Source organism: Opisthocomus hoazin, chromosome 4 (genome assembly GCF_030867145.1).
Source record: "Opisthocomus hoazin isolate bOpiHoa1 chromosome 4, bOpiHoa1.hap1, whole genome shotgun sequence".
NCBI lineage: Eukaryota > Metazoa > Chordata > Aves > Opisthocomiformes > Opisthocomidae > Opisthocomus > Opisthocomus hoazin.
In genome coordinates this window covers 29,699,682-29,720,137 of record NC_134417.1, presented here as the reverse complement: position 1 = coordinate 29,720,137, position 20,456 = coordinate 29,699,682, and the positions used below count along the sequence as shown (strand labels likewise).

The 20,456-nt window shown below is 40.3% G+C and overlaps 1 protein-coding gene across 1 annotated transcript; it reads right to left on the bottom strand.

The window, feature by feature from the left end:
- Positions 1–505: 505 nt before the first annotated feature.
- On the bottom strand, positions 506–20,131 carry CP (ceruloplasmin). Its single transcript, XM_075418503.1, has 19 exons — positions 19,929–20,131; positions 16,820–17,064; positions 15,403–15,615; positions 14,725–14,898; positions 13,901–14,155; positions 12,496–12,661; positions 11,372–11,511; positions 10,610–10,750; positions 10,277–10,488; positions 9,550–9,700; positions 7,452–7,664; positions 6,880–7,087; positions 5,496–5,635; positions 4,885–5,013; positions 4,202–4,308; positions 3,228–3,444; positions 2,496–2,635; positions 1,852–2,014; positions 506–794 (listed from the first exon to the last, which is right to left on the bottom strand). The coding sequence occupies exons 1-19, from the start codon at positions 20,081–20,083 to the stop codon at positions 721–723; spliced, it is 3,243 nt and encodes a 1,080-aa protein (XP_075274618.1). The 5' UTR covers positions 20,084–20,131; the 3' UTR covers positions 506–720.
- Between the last annotated feature and the right edge of the window lie 325 nt (positions 20,132–20,456).

Here is a 20,456-nt window from a genome sequence, read left to right as displayed (position 1 = left end):
GCAGAGACAACGTGTCGTGAACTGACCATAACCCCCATTCCCAGCTCCCTGTGCGCCGCTCGGGGGGAGGAGGTAGAGAAACTGGAGTGAAGTTGAGATTGGGGGGGGGGGGGGGGGGGGAAGGTGTTTTAAGATCTGGTTTTGTTTCTCACTATCCTACTCTGATTTGATTGATGATGAAGTAAACTCCCTTTTCTCCCCAAGTTTATTCTGTTTTGTCTGTGACAGTAATTGGTGAGTGATCTTTCCCTGTCCATATCTCGACCCTTGCGCCTTTCATCGTACTTCTTCTCCCCTGTCCTTCTGGGGAGGGGGAGTGACAGAGCAATTTTGGTGGGCACCTGGCATTTATCCAGGCCAAACCAAAACAATACCTAAAACAAATTTTGCTGTTACACAGGGTTATTTACAAACATTAAAAAAAAAAAAAAAAAGTACCTTTAATTTGGCTCTTCCATGTTCCTCAGAAGTTAAATAACATCCATTAGGCATCACCTACTATACATTTAGCTTGCAAGATACTATTTTTATTTAGAGGAAAAGATACTTATAAGTTGTTATATCCATTCAGCTATCTTAGTCCACGACCCTTTTGTTAAGTCACGGACCACCAAATGAAATCTTCCAAAACACGTGGCGATGAATTGTCCAGGAGATATTATTTCTCAGGAACCGCTTCACTGAAGGTAGACCTTGGAGAATAGCTGTGGTAAAATGTTTTCAGCATTCTAGTGTGCCTGCCATACCTTTACACTTGAACTGATTGAATAATCTTGGGAACAAAGACTGTTTGTCTGTAAGGGGGAAAACAGCTTTTGTTACACACAGCTGATCAAAAGAACAGTCTATGCATATGAACAACAGAGTCCAAAATGAGAGCAGTTGATCCCAGGACCTTCTAGATGTTGTGAGTCAGATTTGAAAACAGCTTTAAAATGGACCGAAGGGTACATTTTAATGCACTTTAGATGGCTGATCATGAAAAATCCAACATACTGCTTTTACAGGTTATAGTCTGTTGCTGCATGTCTTTCTGTATACTCCTAAGTCAACTTTTTTATTTTCTGTGCCAGTTTGGCACAATGTATTCTGTGAATGAGAATCGTTTATAAAATAGAACTAGATTGTGTTTAACATTCCAGTCCTTGGTTTTATTATAGAAGCACCTGTACAGTATCTAGTTGTGTATCTATATGTACATATTTGAAATGTTCCTGCTGTTCTCTTTCTGTCAGTTAACTATAATGCATACCTATTATGCTGTCCCTTTTGAGTATAGGAGAGTGTTGCTTTTAAAATTGCATTAACTTTGTAGAAATAAGAACTTTCAGAATTCTTCAGGACTCCATTTTTTTCACAGGTAATGTTGCTAAAGCAAGGCAAGAGTGTCTGTAAAGCTAAAACATGTCCTTTGGAAAGAAAACACTATCTTAGTTTTTCAGTACTTCAACTGTTAGGGATGATGACTTCAGCTTTATTTACCAATGGTTCTTTTTGGTTTAAATGAAGATTGAGAGGGAGTCTGACACTACTGGCACTTCTCAGGTACAGAAATGCTCTGTCTCATGAAGAATTCTTCTTAAATAAAAATCTGTAATTTTAAATTAATTGATGGGAAGCTGAAGCAATAGTCAGTTAACATCCAGTCCTTCAGCCACTTCTGTTTTCTGAACAGCAGTGCTGAGGCAAGTATGATTGGGTAGCTTGCAACATTCTGGCCTCCAGACATCAATATTTAGCCATGAAACGCTGCTGGATGTCTGAACTGGTTCCAAGTGCGGTGACCTGTCTGTGACCCCCATTCTGCATTTTTAAACATAATTAACATAATTGAGACAGATAAGCTCCTACCTTCCTTGGGGAGCACTGTGTAGGTTGCTTCCATGCCTGCGTGGATGTGGTCAGTAACATGACAGTGTAGCAGCCAGGTTCCAGGGTTCTGTGGGGTCATTTCCACAGTTTGAAATGTCCCAGGGAACAGATCAAAGACATCTGCCTTGTAAACCCCTGTTTGCTTCAGGACACAAGGAATGGTTAAACAGTGTGGCATTACTAGATGGCAGTAATTTAAGCTACCTTTTATGCATATTCTCACCAACTTTTTAATCACAGGTGAGTGAAGAGACATCTTCTGTATGTCATTTCTACAGAAGCATCACTTTGTACATCCACGTCATGCTTAAAAGATTAATAAACTAGCAACTAAGTGGAAATAGCGAACACTACAGTTGTTGTTTTACCGCAGCCATAAAAATTCACAGCTGCCTTGTCAAAGCCACTTGTGCGGTTACTGGTCAGCAAATGCTACTGGCAGATATTCTCTGTCTCCTGTATGTTGATCAAATACAGATTTGGGGCATAAAAACTTTACGGTCAAATTACAACTCACGCTTAATATTACAGCATCTGACTTTTCACCAGAGATTACAGTCGTTGGTATTTGATTTACCTCTCATTCTTAACATAGCAAGAAATGAGTGGAAAGGATCTGTTACCTTATACTCAAAGCTGTGGCCGTGGAAGTGTGCTGTGTGAATGTCTATTTCATTGCCCATTCCCATCAAATACCAGCTTACGTTGTCTCCAGCATGCATAGTCAGACCATGTAAATTCCCGAACACCTTTCCATTAATGGCTAAAAAGAGGAAAAGAGCAAGACACAGAAAACAAGTAAGATTTTGTGTATTGTTATTCTCCAATAGCCAACGCCAGGCAAAAGTAGCAGCTTTGAATGGTATACGAAAAAACCACAGTTGGACAGCATATTATGAATGGGTCTGATTCTAGTCCATATTTAACTAGAAAGTAAGACATAGTTAAAAGTTCCTTTCTGTACACTATTGCTAATATTGTAGTTCTTAAAGATCTGCATTTCCTGCAGCTCTGTGTAGTGGGTAAACTTTACCAGGACATGCTTTCAGAATGCACATTGCCTCTCCAAATCATCCAGAACAGTTGTTTGCTGCCATCAAATCAAAATTTCAAATTAATTTTGATTCTGTCTCCTCAAAATTTCAATGTGAGACCATTTTTTCATAGGGTTAAAAAAAAAAAAAAAGGCATTCAGTGGCAGTAACAGTGTGTTCAAATAGTTTGAGTGAAATTTTTCAGGCCTTCCGCCCTGGAACTGCAAAGTCAGAGGGAATGAGAAAGTCAAAATATATGCAGTACTTTCAAAAACATAATTTTACAGAGTTTCCAGAGTTACATTAAATTGGGAAACATACCATGCATTTTATTGCTTTCAAGGAATTCCTCATCCTCTTTGTCAACAAGGTGCGGGTTGGTAGAATAGATTTTAATGTTCTCATCCAAGTACCATGACTCATTTTCATCAAAAACCATAAAAAGAAGAGCAAATTGAACTTTCTTTTTAGCATGAAATGATGGCAAATAATGTCTATGACACACAACAAGTGTGCCTATTAATCCACTGTAAAGGTCCTGAAATTACAAATGAAAAGCCATATAATTACAAGATGTGACTAAGCAGAAGCACTTTTAATGCCAGACATGAATCCTCTTACTATTTTTACAGCTGCCAGTATCTGGGAATAAAGGTAGCCAGTGTCAGACAAAAAAGGTTATTTCTTCACTGTTGTTGCTACCCATGGATCAAGTTCAATGGACTGTGAAGAGTAATTGCCTCTTTTTTGTCTTGTGCTAGAAATAAACACTTATTCAATTTTAATTTCTTGATCGTCTTTTTTTTTCCAAATCCTTTTTAGGTTTTAGGATTTTGAGGTTGGTTTCCATTCAAAATATAGTTCTTGGCACTTTATTTGTGTTTGATGTAACGTGAAGGAAAGAATATCTTGATTTCCATCAAAAATTATTAGTCAAGTTAATGGGTGCTTGCAAAAATGGCAGATTTATGTTCCACAGTTGCGTGTTAGTTTTCCCACACACAACTGATTAGATATTGAGCAAGCTCTAAAGTGTTAGGTTTAAGAATGAAATCTGAGTGATTCTGAGCATAGCAGAAGAACGAGGGAGCAAGAACATGAAGGTCTGTGACTCTCAAATTCTGCCCTGACTTTCTTCCATTATTCCAGAGATATTTAAATTCAAAGGTACAGTAAAGGAGGGAATGACTGGACAGAGAAAGCAGAAAGGGTTTCAAACTGATCTCTCTTTTGCTGTAAGTATACCTGTGCTGAAGACATGAACAAAACCCTTTAGATTGGTACTCATAATATACCTTAATGACATCCACTGTTGAGTGATACGCCCATGCAATACAGTGTGGATCTCCTCTCTCAGAACTAGATCTCTCTGGGATTTTCCAGACGTACATTTTTGTTTCACCTGAATTAAATAAATATAGCTGTATTTTAGAAGTTTTCTGTGTGCTGACCTATGAGAGGTCATCCTGAAACAGTGTTATCTCAGTTTACAGCTTATATTTGCCTTGAACTTCCTCCTCCCGATTACTGCACTGGCTACCCTTATTGTTGTTTCCTGTCTGCAGATCCCTGACTCTTCTTGGCAACTTTTTTTCCTGTGGCTGCACTGTCCAGTTTCCCATACTTAATAAAAACAATTGTATCTTTTGTAAAGATCGCAGAGGAACTTCTGAACTAATAGCTAGCATAAGCTATGCTCTCCCTATATAGCCAAATCTGTTTGCTTTCATGAAAGGTGCAGCCATGCTGCATCAAAACATTAGTGATCTGTCAAGGGCTAGGATACATAGCAAGAGTTTCCAGGGCCATTTTGATTGTAGAAATATTTGTCATAATCAAAAATTTAAGAACCTGAGGTAAAAATAAACAAACAAACCAATAAAAGCAGTCTTTCCTGATACCCTAAAATGAAAGCTTGCTAAACCTTACTGGAAGGCTTGGTGTTACCTGCTAGAAATAAACATGGATGCTTTGATACCTGGGTTAGTTACAGCAACAACAGAACTGTCTGTTTTCACTCCATGAGCATGTATAGAATAAGGTCTTGATGCCAAGTTCTTAAAAACTACGGTAATTTTATCTCCAATATTTGACATAAGCAGTGGCCCTGTTGGATTGAAAAGAAAGATTAACACGGTTTTGCAAAAGATCAGAGAGAGTGAGTGTTTGTTACGTTCAAATACACAACATTGGCTTATAATTCAACTAAAAACTACACATGGATAATGTCATTCACTGTGATACGCCAGCTTGAGTAGCTGAAGTTAGGTGTCTAAGCAGAGGCCTAAGTTTCAAAAGCTCCGAGCACCTACTGTGTTATTTGAAGTCAGTTTGGATGTTGCTGCCCAGTTTTATGCTGACTTTGCAAATACTGACCTGTGATCGGGCAGCCAAACAGAAGGGTTTTTTTTCTTGTAAAGCAAGCAATGTGATCTTTCAAGGAAAGCACCATAATAAAAGTAGCAATTTCATGTAGGTTTAGGCACTTTGTGCAGGTAGAACTACACTCAGTGTTATTCAAATAGTATCATCTTGTTTTGTTTCACTGCTTTTTTCCCGTTTCAAAACTGAACTTCCTGATGACTATACCTTGAATTTCCAGGTGCTGCTGCTCTTCTGTTCTGTTTTTGGGAGTACTGAATGTCTGATCAGTGTACTCGCGATATACTACTTTTCTGTATTTTGAGCCAATGAATTTGTTGTCTTTATTTAAAAATGGGTTGCCAGGGCTGAAAAAAAAAAAAAAAAGAACATAGAGATAAGAATATGTTGCACGTTTCTTCACATATTTTAAAACAAACATCTTCTGCAGGTATAGCAATTAACCAGCAAACAAAAATCCAGCTCAGGGAAACAGTAATCTCATAGACCACTGGTATCTTCAACAGGAGAAAACATTCTTGTTAGGCTGGGAGGTTTCTCTTAACCTGGAAGCTTAAAAAACCACAATAAATAGATGAAGTCTATATAGTAGTGGAGTAAATGCTGAGTGCTCGGTCTGGCAGATATTTCAAATTGCAAGAAGTCATCCAGCAACTTGCATACTGAAAAATAGGGCCCCCAGTGACTTCTGCAGATCTGAAATGAAGCCTAAAACTTGTAAAGATTAAGTGCCTTGCTGACATGAAACGTGAGGGACTGATTCTCTGCTGAGATCATGGGGGCTAGAGACAGTGGGAAAAAAGTCTGATAACAGCATTGCCAATATTACTTATGGTTAGACCTATGAAAGAGTGCACTATGGTGCGCAGGGCAAGGAAACGTGCTAGCAAGCTGAGGAAAGAGAAAAAGAAAATACAATCAAGTCAATAAAAAACTGTAGGCAGTTACAAGCTACTACTTTAACCTCAAATGAACTTATAAAGGTGGAACATATAAAAATTCATCAGTTCATTGTTTAGCCTCTTCTGCTAATTGGCATGAATTATTTAATCCCATTGGTTCCCTGTCATGGAGATTCAAATACTGGGAATAAAACACCAAGGTGACAGCCTTCGTAGTGAATGGATTCGGTCGTGAACTTATGTTGTGTAAACTAATGAAACTGAGAGGAGTAAAAAAGGACCTTGCTCAGAGTACAGGTAAAGAGGAGACAAAGACATGTTACATATTGTAGGTAATCAAATATCAGGACAAAGTAGTCATTGTATCTACAACTTAATGAACGTTTTAAGAATCCACATCAAGGACTGTACCAACATCAGTAAATAATGAACGTACACATGCTATGCAGGATTCACGAAAACCTGCAGCTGCCCCACAGAAGATTTCTGCTGGATCATTTCTGGAAGATCATGCTGTCTGGCCCACAGTTACATGGCAACGTTACTGGAGAAGGACCACAAACTCAAATGAGCCCTAAAAATACATAGAAAGCGTGTCTAGAACTGCCTGGAGGAGGAAAAGGTTTGGAGGAGAAGTGAGTTGTTCCTTTGCTTTTTCGCACTTTTCCCTTGTATATATTCCAAAGTACCTTTCCTCATGGTGTTGATGCCGCTCAAATTCCCATGTCCTGGTAGGAGAATAGTCCCATTCAACTTCCACTGCAGCTATATAGTAAGTCTTTTCATGCAAATACATAGATAGATCTACATTCCACCAATGGCATTGTTTCACTTCATAATTCTGCTTCATGCCCCCGGTGTAGTGATCTGTTGTCAGGCATGACACTTCAAAAACTCCTAGAGGCCGTACAAGAAACAAAGACTTGAGGACAAAAATCTGTTGTTAGTAGATCTTGAGATTGTACTACCTATGTTGACTTGGTGTTTAGAGACTGAGACACAGGCTACTGCTCATACAAGATCCAAAATCTTTGTGTAGTAATAAAATTCTGCATACACGGAAGCTAGAAAAACCAAGGCTTTTGCATTAATATCTTACATCCTATGAACGCAAGTTTGCTGCCCTTTAAACACAACTGTACATAGTTTTAGCACCCAAAGGATCAAAATATCAGCTATTTGAAGCTTGTCTCCAAGCATAAAATGTTCATAGGTAAACAGTTTCTAAACTAGTAACAGGATTTTCAAACAAGACATTTACCTTCTGAATCAGGCTTCATAATAGCTGTAAGAAATGTATGTGGAAACAGATTTGCGGTATCTCTTCTTGTTCCTTTAGTTATGAATGTGTTTTCTGAAAAGTATACCCCATGGACATCGACTTCTGACCCCAAGCCCATCAAATGCCAGGAAACCACACTTCCTTTACACATCTCAAGACCAGGCTGATTTCCGTACATAAAACCATTAATAGCTGTAGTAAATTTAAGGAAGCAAAAACCCACCTTGGTTAACACATTACTTAATTCTTCAATACAGATCAAATAATACACACCTCAGATGTAATGTGATACCCTAGACTGACAGAAATATCAATAATAAAATACTTCATCACATTGGCAAAACTAGAGAATCAATTTAAGCAAAACAACTTTAAAACCAAGTGTTTAAAAACATTTTCTAACTCTTCTACTTTTCAAAGTCTAAACCACAGGTAAATCACTTGACCAGCTAGAACTCCCACTGCTTTATACGTGTCAATTTTGCAGGATGCATAAAGCATACTGCTTTATAGCCTGCAATGCCTTCCGGCCACACGATGGAGACAATCTGAAGTGGTGTTTAGTATGAGTTACTAATACTTTCTAGCTGCTCCTGTGCAAAACTTTCAAAGCCTGGGCCTCACAGGTACCACTGAATGCTCAGTATCAAGTCTCTATAAATAGTAAAAATGCTCCTGAGGGCAAAATTTAAGAAAGAGCAGAAGTAAATATGTTTAAAGATTAGGACTTATTTGCAGGACTCAGTACTAAACATAAAAATGGTCTTTCACATGAAACTTGAAAGGCATTTCTACAGTACCAAAATATGATCAGTGTGAAACTCAGCTCTGCCCGATTGAAGACGCCAAGATTGTCATTCTAAGGGGGCCACAGTACTGGTAAAGGAATATGGACTCAGCCACTGACACAAAATGAGCCTGCAATGCACCCTTGCCACAAAGAAGGCTAATGGTCTCTTGGGCTGTATTAGCAGGGGTGTTGCCAGCCGGTCAGATTGCAGCTGCTGTTGTAGAGATGCTTCACACAAATGGAGCTCGAAAGCAGCCTGGCAGAAAAGGACCTGCGGGTCCTGGTAAACACCACGTTGAACATCAGCCAGCAATGTGCCCTCGCTGCAAACAAGGTGAACGGTACCCTGGGCTGCATTCGGCAAAGCACTGCCAGCAGGTCCAAGGAGCGGATCCTTCCCCTCTGCTCAGCACTGGTGAGGCCACGCCAGGAGGACTGTGTCCAGTGCTGGGCACCCCAGTACGAGAGAGACATGGACATACTGGAGAGTCCAGCACAGGGCCACGAGGATGATGAAGGGACAAGAAAGCAACTCTCCTATGAGGACAGGCTGAGAGAGCTGGGACTGTTCAGCCAGGGGAAGTGAAGGCGCAGGGGGATCTCACCTACGTCTATAAATACCTGCAGCGAGGGTGCAAAGAAGAGGAGCCGGGCTCTTTCCAGCAGTGCCCGGTGACAGGACCAGAGGCAACGGGCACAAACCGATACCCAGGAGGTTCCCTCTGAACATCAGCGAACACTTTGTCACTGTGAGGAGGACCGAGCACTGGCACAGGCTGCCCGGGGAGGTGGTGCAGTCTGCGTCCTTGGAGGTGCTCAAAAGCCATCTGGACATGGTCCTGGGCAGCCAGCTCTGGGTGACCCTGCCTGAGCATGAGGCCAGAGATGACAGCCTCCAGAGGTCCCTTTCAACCTCAGCCATTCTGCAATTCTGTGAAAATTCTCCTTTCAGCTACAGCATTTGTAGGGCAGAGGTCGGTTTTCTCTTGCTGCCTGATTGCATTTGTAGGAGTTACACATAGGCTATAGACCTAATTCCTCCTTCCGTCTGCTCACAGCAGTACATAACAGTGTTAAATGCTCAACTGCCATGCAAGAGACTGAACAGTTGGCATATTTTGAACTACCATATTTAGCTGAAATTGAATTGCATTCAAACATGGTTTTGCTTCCAATGGAAAGGACTTAAATGTCTCTGCTACTATATGGTTTCCCAGTCTCCAACATGAGATCACAAAAAACCCTCATTGTAGAAACAAATATTTGGCGAAATATTAATTTTCTTACAGTGCATTTTGTTAGACTCTTGGAAGTCCTCATCATCTTTGTCAATTTTATTAGGATTTAGTGTAAACATCAAAATATTGTCATCCAAGTACCAGCTCAGATTCTCATCAAATACTGTGGCGAGTAGAAAGAACTCCATGTTCACATTCTTCTGTTGAGAACAAACAGCACAAAGGAAAATAGAAATGGATGAACAGAAAATGTCAGGAAAAAAATTTTATGCGCATATTAATCTATGAGTATAATTCACAAAGTAGGATAGATGGATACATTGATACTTCTTTCTGATAATCTCACAACTCTCTAGTTGCTATATCTGGTGACTAGATATCTGCTGCTAATGCTCTTTCTACCACCAGGGACCATCTCTGGAAATAAATGAATGTGTGTTTTGGTCTTTAAAGTCTCTATGTCTTTCTAGTCATTCTCATCCTAGCTGAGACTTGAATGCCAGTGGTTGCTCACTGCGATGGTGGTTTCACAATGCAGTGTCTGCCTATCTGGAGTCAGACTGATTTTGCTTTTTTCTAAAAAAAAAAAAAACAAAAAACAAACCGACTTTCTTCATTTTATGCGTTCCCCTCAGCACATGGGTGAGGCTGTGATGTGGAGAGGAGGTGGCGCTGAGAAGTTGTTAATGTGGCAGGCCCTGAAGGCACAATTCAGTAAGAGAAAGCAGATTCAGCTACAACAACACAAATGCTTCCATTTTAAATCTTTGACTGACCTGTTTCCCAGAAGGAAGCAGAGCTCCTTTCCTGCACACCAGGAGGGGACCCACAAGGCCAGAACTGGTGTCTCTGACTGCATCCACAGCTGAGTAATAAAGCCAGGTTAAACAGTCTGGATCTTGATCTGTGGGGCCCACAGCTTCTGGCACGTTCCACTCATATGTAAATGTAGCACCAGGACTCACATGAGAGGCTGGACAGTCAGCACCTATTATAGAAATCAACGTTAGGAATTATGCCTAACGAACATCGTTTATTTCATCACCTTTAATACATTAACATGTATGACTGTTCTCTGGTGCTTGCAGGATCCTCATCTATAGGCGCACCTCTGGAGGCAGCACCGTACAGTGCCCCCTCGTCGCTCTTGCGGTAACTCACACCATGGGGCTGAATGCTAAACGGGCGGCTGGCATTGTTTCGGAAGGTCACCCTGATGCTCTCACCCACCTCAGCCTTGATAACAGGTCCTAGAAAAGAGCACATGGTCTAATTACAAGATGTTTCTATCAGATGATGTACAGATCATCATGAGCTTATAGCACTCAATGGCTGGCTGCTTTTCTCGTTGCATGGGGATCTGCTCCTCAGCTTATGTGGAGCACATAAGGGTGTGTGTATGTGGGGCACAGACAGGTCCCTGGCACATGGCCTGAATCACAGGGCAGCCCAGCGGCAACTGGACTAATCCATTCCATATTCCTCATGGAGGCCCAGTGACATGCAGGACAGTTCCTCCCTTTGGAAAGGGACCTACAGACGTTAGTGCAAACCTCAAACTCAGCCCAGAGCCATGCCAGCAGCAGCCAAGTTATAAAGAGGGCTATAGCTGCCTAGCCCGGCCCTGTAATTCAGAGCCTGACCTTTGGGACCAACGCGTATTCCCATAAGCAAGGTGGGGACCACCACAGCATTGCCTTCAAGAGCTTACACCCTGGGGTGTCTCTTGGAGGAAGCCACAGGCGTCAGCATCTGCAGGAGGCAGGGAGACTCCAGGGCCCTTGGAGGTGGAGGCGCTCTGTTGGCTAGCCAGTGGCAGTTATAGTTCAGTCTCACAAATCTTTGACACGAAATAATTTTAGATATCTTACCTAAGAGTCCAAGATGTGCTTCCTCTCTTAGTCTTTTTTTATATTCAGTGAAAGAACCATCTGTGTATTCTTTGTAAACAGCTTTTTTATAAGAGCCACCAATTCTTGTCTCACTTTGTTCAAAAAATATGCGAGACTCACTGTGTAAAACAAATTGCAATAGATGCAAACAGTTCAAGTCATAATGCTCAGCTTTACAAAGGCAGTCAGGACCTCAACCCTATTTTCTGCGGTATGATGTGCTGAGTTTGTCTTTTGGGTGTCCTTTCAGTGATTCGGCCACACACTTATATGCAGTCCGATATAAGGATGTGCAGGCATCCATTATCCTTCACTAACTTCTCTTTAAGAAAAAGACGCTGTGCTGTGTTGTCCTTATAAAGCCAGCATGCTTAGAGACTCATTGACAATGATTTCTAGTCAACATTTCATAACCTGGTTTACTCTTTATTAAAAGTTACAGATAATTCATTAACAACAGCAGATACAAACCGCAAGAATACGTACCATCCAAATAGGAAGTGAGAAGATTTAGTCTACACTTTCTAGTCTACACTTTTACTCTTCGAAAAGGGCCTTTCAATGTTTTACATGCACTGTTCAAACAATGAACTGTGCCTCACCCCTTGTAGAGCAGGTAAGTGTTCTTTAACTCACAGATGAAAAATCTGAGGAATCAATGTATTCAGTGAATTGATCCAGGTCTTAAATACGTAAACACAGAGCAAAGGGCAAAGGTACCTCATGCAAGTCATTTGCTAGATGAGATGCTGTTAGCGTGATTTTCATCAGCTAAGGAGATGATAATGAAATCCTAGCTTTGTTCTCTAACTCAGAATAACCAACCATCTAAAATCATCAGAGATCACTGCCTACATATGACATTACGATTCATCTTCAACCCAGTGAAGCTACTAACATTACAGCAAAATTTATGGTAAGATTGCAAGGAAAACAATAGACCTAATTTGGTCTGACATATATCCTGGCATTAACATTAAGAAGAGATGAGGACAATGAGAAATTCTGGTTAAAAGTCAGTTCTACCACATGGCTTACCTTATTTAGCATGTTTATATAAATTCTGCTTGGAAAGTAAAACTTCTTTAATTAGAAGCATTTACCTGTCAGCAATTAATTCTTCTCCTGTAAAATGGTTCATTGCAGATGGGCCATAATTCCAGATGATCTCTTCAGCAGCAATGAAGTACTGTCTTATCTTTGTATTCTCATTGTGAACTGTTGTGGATTGCCTACAATCTTTTACTTCAAAAAGGGCCTGCATACCACCTGGAAAAGAAAAGAGGAGGTAGAGAAAACCAGGGAGAATGAAGCACACTTTGTTTTCTCTTTCCCTGCTTTCAATAGCTGTTTTCTCCCCCGGACAGCTCTCATACCACTGATAGATATGCAAATCGTGAATGAAAAAGAAGATGAATAATGTAAAAGAATGCATACCAGCTGAGCTAGGATGCAGAAACACAACCACGGTATTTACAGTGGGCAGACAGGTGCGGTGAAGTGGATTGTGCTTGTAAAGCTGTAGCTGACATGGTGGTTACAGAGAAGATTAGGGTGGAGTGGAAACAGTACTGTCAGTTAGCACTGCAGTCAAGGCCAGGTGCTACCAGACTGGCCATCTTCCCTCTAAATCTAACCAACAGCTTACTTGTGAAATTCCTGTGTCTCTGCACCCTAGGAGAAAGGTCTGTTAGCAAAGCTGCTTGTTGGAGATACAAATAACATAAAAAAGAGAGCCATTTCACAGCTATGGATTAGGCCAATTTGTATGATTGAAGTCTTGCCCAGGATGCTTCAACCAAATCAAGACGCTGCTTGACAGGATAGCTATTCAAAACTTATAACCTCTCTGTAGTTGAATCTGTAGGTTAAACATACTCCATTTTATATCAGAATTTTCAGTTCTTGGAGAATCATTTTGAGTTCTGTGTTCCTTCCCACTTTTGTGACAAACTACTTCTTTGAGTTACTTACAGGGATATAGATCATGGAAAAGTGGGATATAGATCATAGGAAAGTGTGAAATTAGCTTCTAAGTATTTCATATGGTTAATAAACCCTGGAAATACAGTAAGATACAGATGCACCTTCCAGAACATGTCTTTGTCAGCAGGCAAGTTAGCCTACCTGTCCTGTGGCTCTTACCCAAACATGGAATGAGCCCCAGGGTTTTTACTGGCAAATAGAAAATGGTGATTAATTACCTTCAGTAAGAGGCAAATATCATGCCAGTGTTTGTCTAAAGTTGGGGCTTGCAGAAGTGCAGCTGTGCCAATTGCTGCCAACTGATAACAATTTCCATTATACGTAAGAATTTCCTTGATTTCCACGGCTACATGCTCAAGCCCATCTAATACACTTCTAGGCATTTCAATTACTATGAGGGTTTTGCTACCTAGAGGACGATATTGTCTGGCCTACAACCAGGTCAGGAGTACTGCTAGAGTGACTCAGTAAACTGTTAGCTCAAGCTAAAAATGATTCTGATCACTGGAACTTATTCTGTACCTTCGATATGGTCATTCACTTGGCAGCTGAGAAGCCATTCCCCAGGACTCCTTGGTATCATGACAGCATCAATAAATGTGGCTGGGAAGAGGCTGATGGTGTCAACTCGATGATGCCTTTCTATTAAGGTCTGTCCGTGAAAGTAGGCTGAATGGATATCAACTTCATTACCCATGCCAAAAAGATGCCATTTTACCTTATCTTCCACACACATCGTGAGGTTTGGGAGGTATCCATACATGTACCCGTTGATTGCTAAAAGACATGTTAGTTGTTACAGTTGCCTTCACAGACCTACATACAACCATTGCTCTATTCGTCAAACTAGAAAGAGGCCGGAAACAAAACTCTGCACCTTTGAAAAGTGAGCCAATCTCAGACACACACTTCATCTGCACAACTATCTCCGTGACCAGCAGTTCCTGCTATGATTCTGGAATCCATGCCAGAGCCAAAGGCATCTTCTTTGTCCACACGAACAGGAAAAATTGTTTTTCTAAACTGCGATATTATAGTACAGAGTTCAGGACTAAGGAACAGAACAAAGTAACATAACTCTGTTTAGAGCACCTGGGAAATTATGCTGGCAAAGAGGTTCTTGGCCCCTCAGAATTTTATATCACAACTCCAAAGGTTTGATTGTACAATACTTGCCATCACTTTTATATTTTTATCTTATTTAAAAGGATCTTTCTTAAACCTCCAAGAAAAAGCCCTACTTAAAAAAAAACACCTATCTACAGTTCATCTTTAAAAGAGACAACACATAAAAATATTACTTCGCCATATCAATGACAAGCAATATTAACATAACGTTCTCTCACAGTGCATTTTATTGCTTTCCTGGAAGTCCTCATCATCTTTGTCAACTTTGGAAGGCTCCGAACAGTACGTCCTGATGTTATCCTCTAGATACCAACTGAGATTTTCATCCATCACAGAAAACATAAGGATAAATTCAGCATCAAAGTGTGTGTCACTGCCCTTATTCATTGTATCTGAAAAAGAAAGCAGTATAGTCAAAGCCTTTGGCAACCAACCTTATCTTTTCACCGGTTTGAAGTGTAGTATCAGTAGGGCTGGTCACTGTTTACTTCATATTTTGCCACTTTTCTTAAGTGTGAGTGTACACATAAACTTACAGACACACTCAGAAAACAAAAATTGGTTTTGACATCTACTAAAAATAACTTTACGAAGAATAAATACTGCATGTGATAAGATTACAGTAAATCTGTTTCTCACATCAGTATTTACACATCCTTCTTCATTACTAGCACGTACACATCTCACCCGTATGGATTTGTAGACAAAGTATTCTGCAAATTATATTCACACACAAAATCAAACCACTTCCTATACTATTGAAAGGTAGCTAATTGAGAAGATAAAAAGCTGCTATTTCAAAATTAACGATAATCTTATTCTCTTTCAGTAAATTATTTCACTGATATTTATCAATCTTGCATATTTATTTATTTACTTATTTATTCATGGTTTACCTTTCCTGCAAATTATTAAAGGCCCAACAAGCCCTGAGGCAACATCTCTTGGTGCATCTATGTGGGAGTGGTAAACCCTGGTTATGCAGTCTTCATCTCCCTCAGCTGGACCTTGATCTTCTGTCACGTCCCATATGTAAGTGTACTGACCTCCAGGCTCCACAGCATCATCTCTCTTTTGCAAATCTTTGGTGTTGTCAGGATAAAAAGCACCTGAAGAATGTCACACAGCCACCATTAACACAACACATTCACATTATGGTGTCAGGATAGCATCTGCCACGCTTTAAAGTTCACTACACGTTGCAGTAACATGGACTGAAAATCTGAATACAGGTAAAAAAAAAAAAATCTTTAAAGTCACGCGAGTAGATCTTTTCCTTCTCTTTAGGAGTTTCTTCATTTGCCTTTGAATTCCATGGGAGTGATTTGATTAATGGCACATTAAATTTAGTCCTTAATTTATTAGGAGGGCACTACGTACTTATGCTGAAAAGATATCAATTTAAATATTGGTAAAACATTTGTTAAATATTAATTTTGGAAACTGTTGTAAAATATTGCATATGTCCTCGAGGAATATAGGTGTCATTGGAATAAGAACAGCAGAAAAAAAAAATGTAAACGTTGTTCCAAAAAGTGCATGGACTACTACGTTACACACTGTTCTGCTCCCACAGAATGTGTCTATATCAAGCCACATATTAGTTATAATGAAAAACTTCACAAAATATTAGCAGTTAGGCTGATACTTTATAAATTCTTCTAACGGAAAAGTGTTAAAGACTGCTTTTGAGACAACTTCACACACTGTTTTTAAGGCCCACTAATAAAGCTTTCAACAGCCACACTCTGGCGCCGTCTGGTGCAGAAAATCCCCCGTCGCCTGAATGTGGCAAGACCAGCTATTGCAAGGGCAAATCATCACTAACCCCAATAGCACCCCTACAATACATCATAAAGCGTACCAGACTTTCATCTCATTGATTTATTATCAAGCAGTAGCTGTTTCTCCATTTTAAGAAATTCTTCTGTTTCTTATATACAATATATACAAGTTTAGTGTTAAGAACTTGGAACTGTAAGTTACCACTGTTAATATCTTCTTCACAACAACATCAATTTTTCCTTTAGATATCCTCAATACCTGCATCTTTTATATACCTTTACACCCTTGTTTCAGATGAAATATAAATTCTCTTGTTTCAGGTGAATGTTGATCTAAAATTGCCACCTTGAAAAATTCCACTTCTGGCTTTGTATTTCGCTCTTGAAAAAATTACCAAACTTTTTAGCTCCTATTTTAAATTGATTACGTCCTGTTTTGAATCGTTATTTACTTGGCCAGTCTTCTTACTTGCGCTCAGAGGAATGATTAACTTTTGATAAATTTGGCACAGAATGGACTCCAGCTTACCTTCATTTTCCTTTGTGTACCTTACACCATGTGGATGCAGCGTGTAGTTTCTGGAAGCAAAGTTTTTTGCATGAATAATAATAGAGTCTCCAACTTCTCCCTTAATGACAGGGCCTAAAAATCCCAGCCAGGAAGGTTTGTCAACTATCACGTCATATAAATGATTGGTGTACTGAGTGTAGACAGCCTTCTTGTAAGTGCTTCCTATCCTGTGTGGTCCTCTTTTGAGAAAGACTTCGGCCTGCCTGTAAAGAAAACACATAAATGCATGTGTAGTGTCAGCTATTCGTTTTATATTTGAATGGTGTTAATTAGTAGGGTTCCAAATAAAGACCAAGCCTCTGTAGCGCTGTGCAAAACTATATCCGTGCTTAGGAGCAAATATGTCTCTTATTGTAAAGTTAGGCACCCCTTTAGAGTTTGAATATGACGCATCAACCTGATTTTTTTCCTGCCTGTTTTGTAGACTGAAGAAAAGGGTATATGATACAATTTCAGGCAAATTTGAGACCATGTGAACAGGACAAATAATAGTTCTTGTTTCTCAAAACTTTTCTATTTGCATGCTTAAATTGCTGCATAATTTTCCATGGGCTGTTAAAAATAATAATTTCCATCATCACACTATTATGTTGACTGCATAGTCCTTGCTCCATTGTAATGAGGAGCAGACGTTTCAGCTGTAAAATACATTTAAGGTGTCTGGACAGGAGTAAAACTACAAGGTGCTACTATTGGCCAGTGTGTGCACGGCAGGGGACGAGCATGCACAGCGCTGAAATGAGACCAAGCACTCAGCTTGCCACCAGTCATAGAGGAAGCAGAATCACAGACTCAGAGCTTGATAGGGATTTACCCTAATAAAGTCTCATTTAACAGATTCAACCCAAGAATATACAAACAGGTTACATGACAGCAGGGAATTAGCAATGACCTCCTCAACCACTAGCTGCCTTAATTATTGCACCGTTGCTCCTCTCCGTTAATGAAACACTTATAATAAAAATGAGAGCTTGGTCAGCAAGGAAATAGCCTAGCCCACGAGTTAAAATGAGACTGACGGAGGTGGTATTTCCTACACATGGTATCGAGACCCCTGAACTGCGTAGCTGTCATGGATATGCTGCCCAAGCACCACCAGCCACCGGCGAGAGGTCACCATATATCTCTGACAATGATCAGCTGGGAATGGCTTTGGAGGCAACCTTTGCCTGTGCTGAGGGTCAGGTACCTTTCATGAAATATTTCAGTCTCTAAGAGTTATCTGTGTGGAAAAAGTGCTTATATTCGCTAACTACAATGGTGAGAGAAACTGCCAGCACTGGCTGTTCAAACCAGTAGTGCTTCTACTGGCGGATTATGTTAGCCCAGACTCTAGGGTCTCTCTGAGCACAAACCCTCCTGCACATTTCCCTGCCCGTTTCAGGAGCACCAGCTGTGGAAGGAAACCTGTTCCGGAAGGAGGCAGTCCTGGGAGACAGGGCAACACTGCCTGAAGTTCAGCAGCCTCCTGGTTTCTCATCTTATGCAACGAGAGACCAAAGCCAACTTGGTTTCATATTCCCATGTTGTGAAGCAAGTTAATACTGCCCAAAAATGCAAAGTATTTCCCACAAGGCTGAGCATTGCTTGAGCACATGGGGAAGGGAATTGTTTGTGCCTTGGCAAGCACAGATCTGAGTGCAATTAAAATGCCAGTTCAGAGCTCCATGAAACGTGGAGAGCATAAACTTAGTTGCAAAGGCTCAGTTACTGGACCTTTGAGTGCATGAAGCTTTTTAGCCACAAATTAAATCAAATGAATATGTTATGGCTCTTCTTGAACTGTTTAAACAGCTACCATTGAATTGTAGAGTATTTCTTCTAGCAGGTACACCTCACTCTTCCCTTCTGCTCTTCCCTGCCTCTGTAAATATCAATCTCTGTACAAGCACAGCCTCATAGTTGAATTGCTCAGGAAGAGAAGAAGGATCGGAGAAGCTGCAAATGAGAAATACTATAAAAGGGACCAGCTCCATTGCAGGCATACCACCACTGAGTAAGTGGAATCAATTTAGCATGCTGCAGGTTGTCACAGAGCAAAGCAGTGAAAGTGCAGTGAATGGTGGTGGCCTATTTTATTACCACAATGATCTGCAATTTTCAGACAAGATGCCCAGCTTCCACCATTTATCAGAATTACTAGCCTGCTGAATCACTGGTCCCATCTTACACGTCACTCAGTTTATGAGCTAGAAACAAAAAGCTGACTGCTTCATCTCATGCCTGAAGAAGCGGCAGATTATGGCTGAAATATTGTTGGATCTCACTAGAGAAAACAAACTACAGGAAATCTTTTAATCACTCATCTACAGACTAAACAAGAACTGTATTTTTGAGGTTTTTCTAATTTTTATCTTCATAGTTTTTATTTTAGTATAGTCCTATTTCATTTTAAAGGGACTGAGAAAAAATGGAACATTTTTTTCTCTCCCAAATATTTCTCTGATGCCTTTTATGTCTGAGTTTTCTTTATTGATTATTCACATCTTCAGGGTGCTCCCCTCCTCCTCACCACGCGTATCCTCATCCTGCTTATCGCTCTCACTCTGCACAGGACCCTCCTTGCCATGTAACCAGCCACCCAGCTCCTCCACTGTGGATGTATGGACCCAGCTGTGCTGCTGCACCAGTGAAAATGATCACTTCCAACAATGAATATCTAAAAAGGAAACCTGTGCCAAACAGGAAAGTTTTAAATTCATCAAACTTCTGCATTTAAAAACACAACAGCAAAAGTCTTCTTTTCAGCACTGGCACCTTAGCCATTCAAAATTAAACATTATTAGACATTCAGGGCCTTTTCCTTGTCTCTACTTCGTAAATATTTTATTGCAAAAATATCACAAAAAAGCCTACATATTCCAATGCTTTTAATTAGCAGAGCATTGGGATGCAATTCTCAAGTAAGCCAGGCAAAAGCCCAAAGTCCCTATACATCTGACAGAAAATCCACTGACACCAACAAGACTCACTTCACTGCTTTCACCAGGTTTTCAGTCTGGCCCTAGTGTCTAAAGCAGACGAGGCTGTAAAATCAAACTCAGCTAGGGTAATCCATTTTACTTACTCTTCTTCTGCAAAAAGCTGTCCAGATACAACATTGGTATTGCCAGGTGCGTAGTTCCACACTGTCTCTGTAATGCCGATGTAGTACTCCCTGTCCACTGCCCCAGCTTGGCGACAGCCAGAAACCAGCAAGCAGCTTAGGAAGAACAGCTTCATTCTGCATTCACGGACCTTGTGGAAAACGTGAAATAAAAACACAGGACGGGCACAAGCAATTTCCCTTTATATGTTCTCGTCTCTCCCACCCCCACCCTCCTTACCTTCCCCCTCCCCACTCCTGTTTGCTTTGGTGAACACAATAAAATGTTGCACAACGTCTCTGTGTGTCAAGAGTAAACAAAAGATTCTGGTAACCTCATCAGTTCAGATTATCTTCAAAGAAATTTTTTCAATTTCTGCCAACCTACTACGGCACAAATTACCATTTAGCCTGTCATCAGATTGTAAATCTTGTAGCCGAACTGAAAGTACCGTAGATGTAAACGGATTTAGATAAGCTGAACTACATTCTTCACTATCTCTATAACTC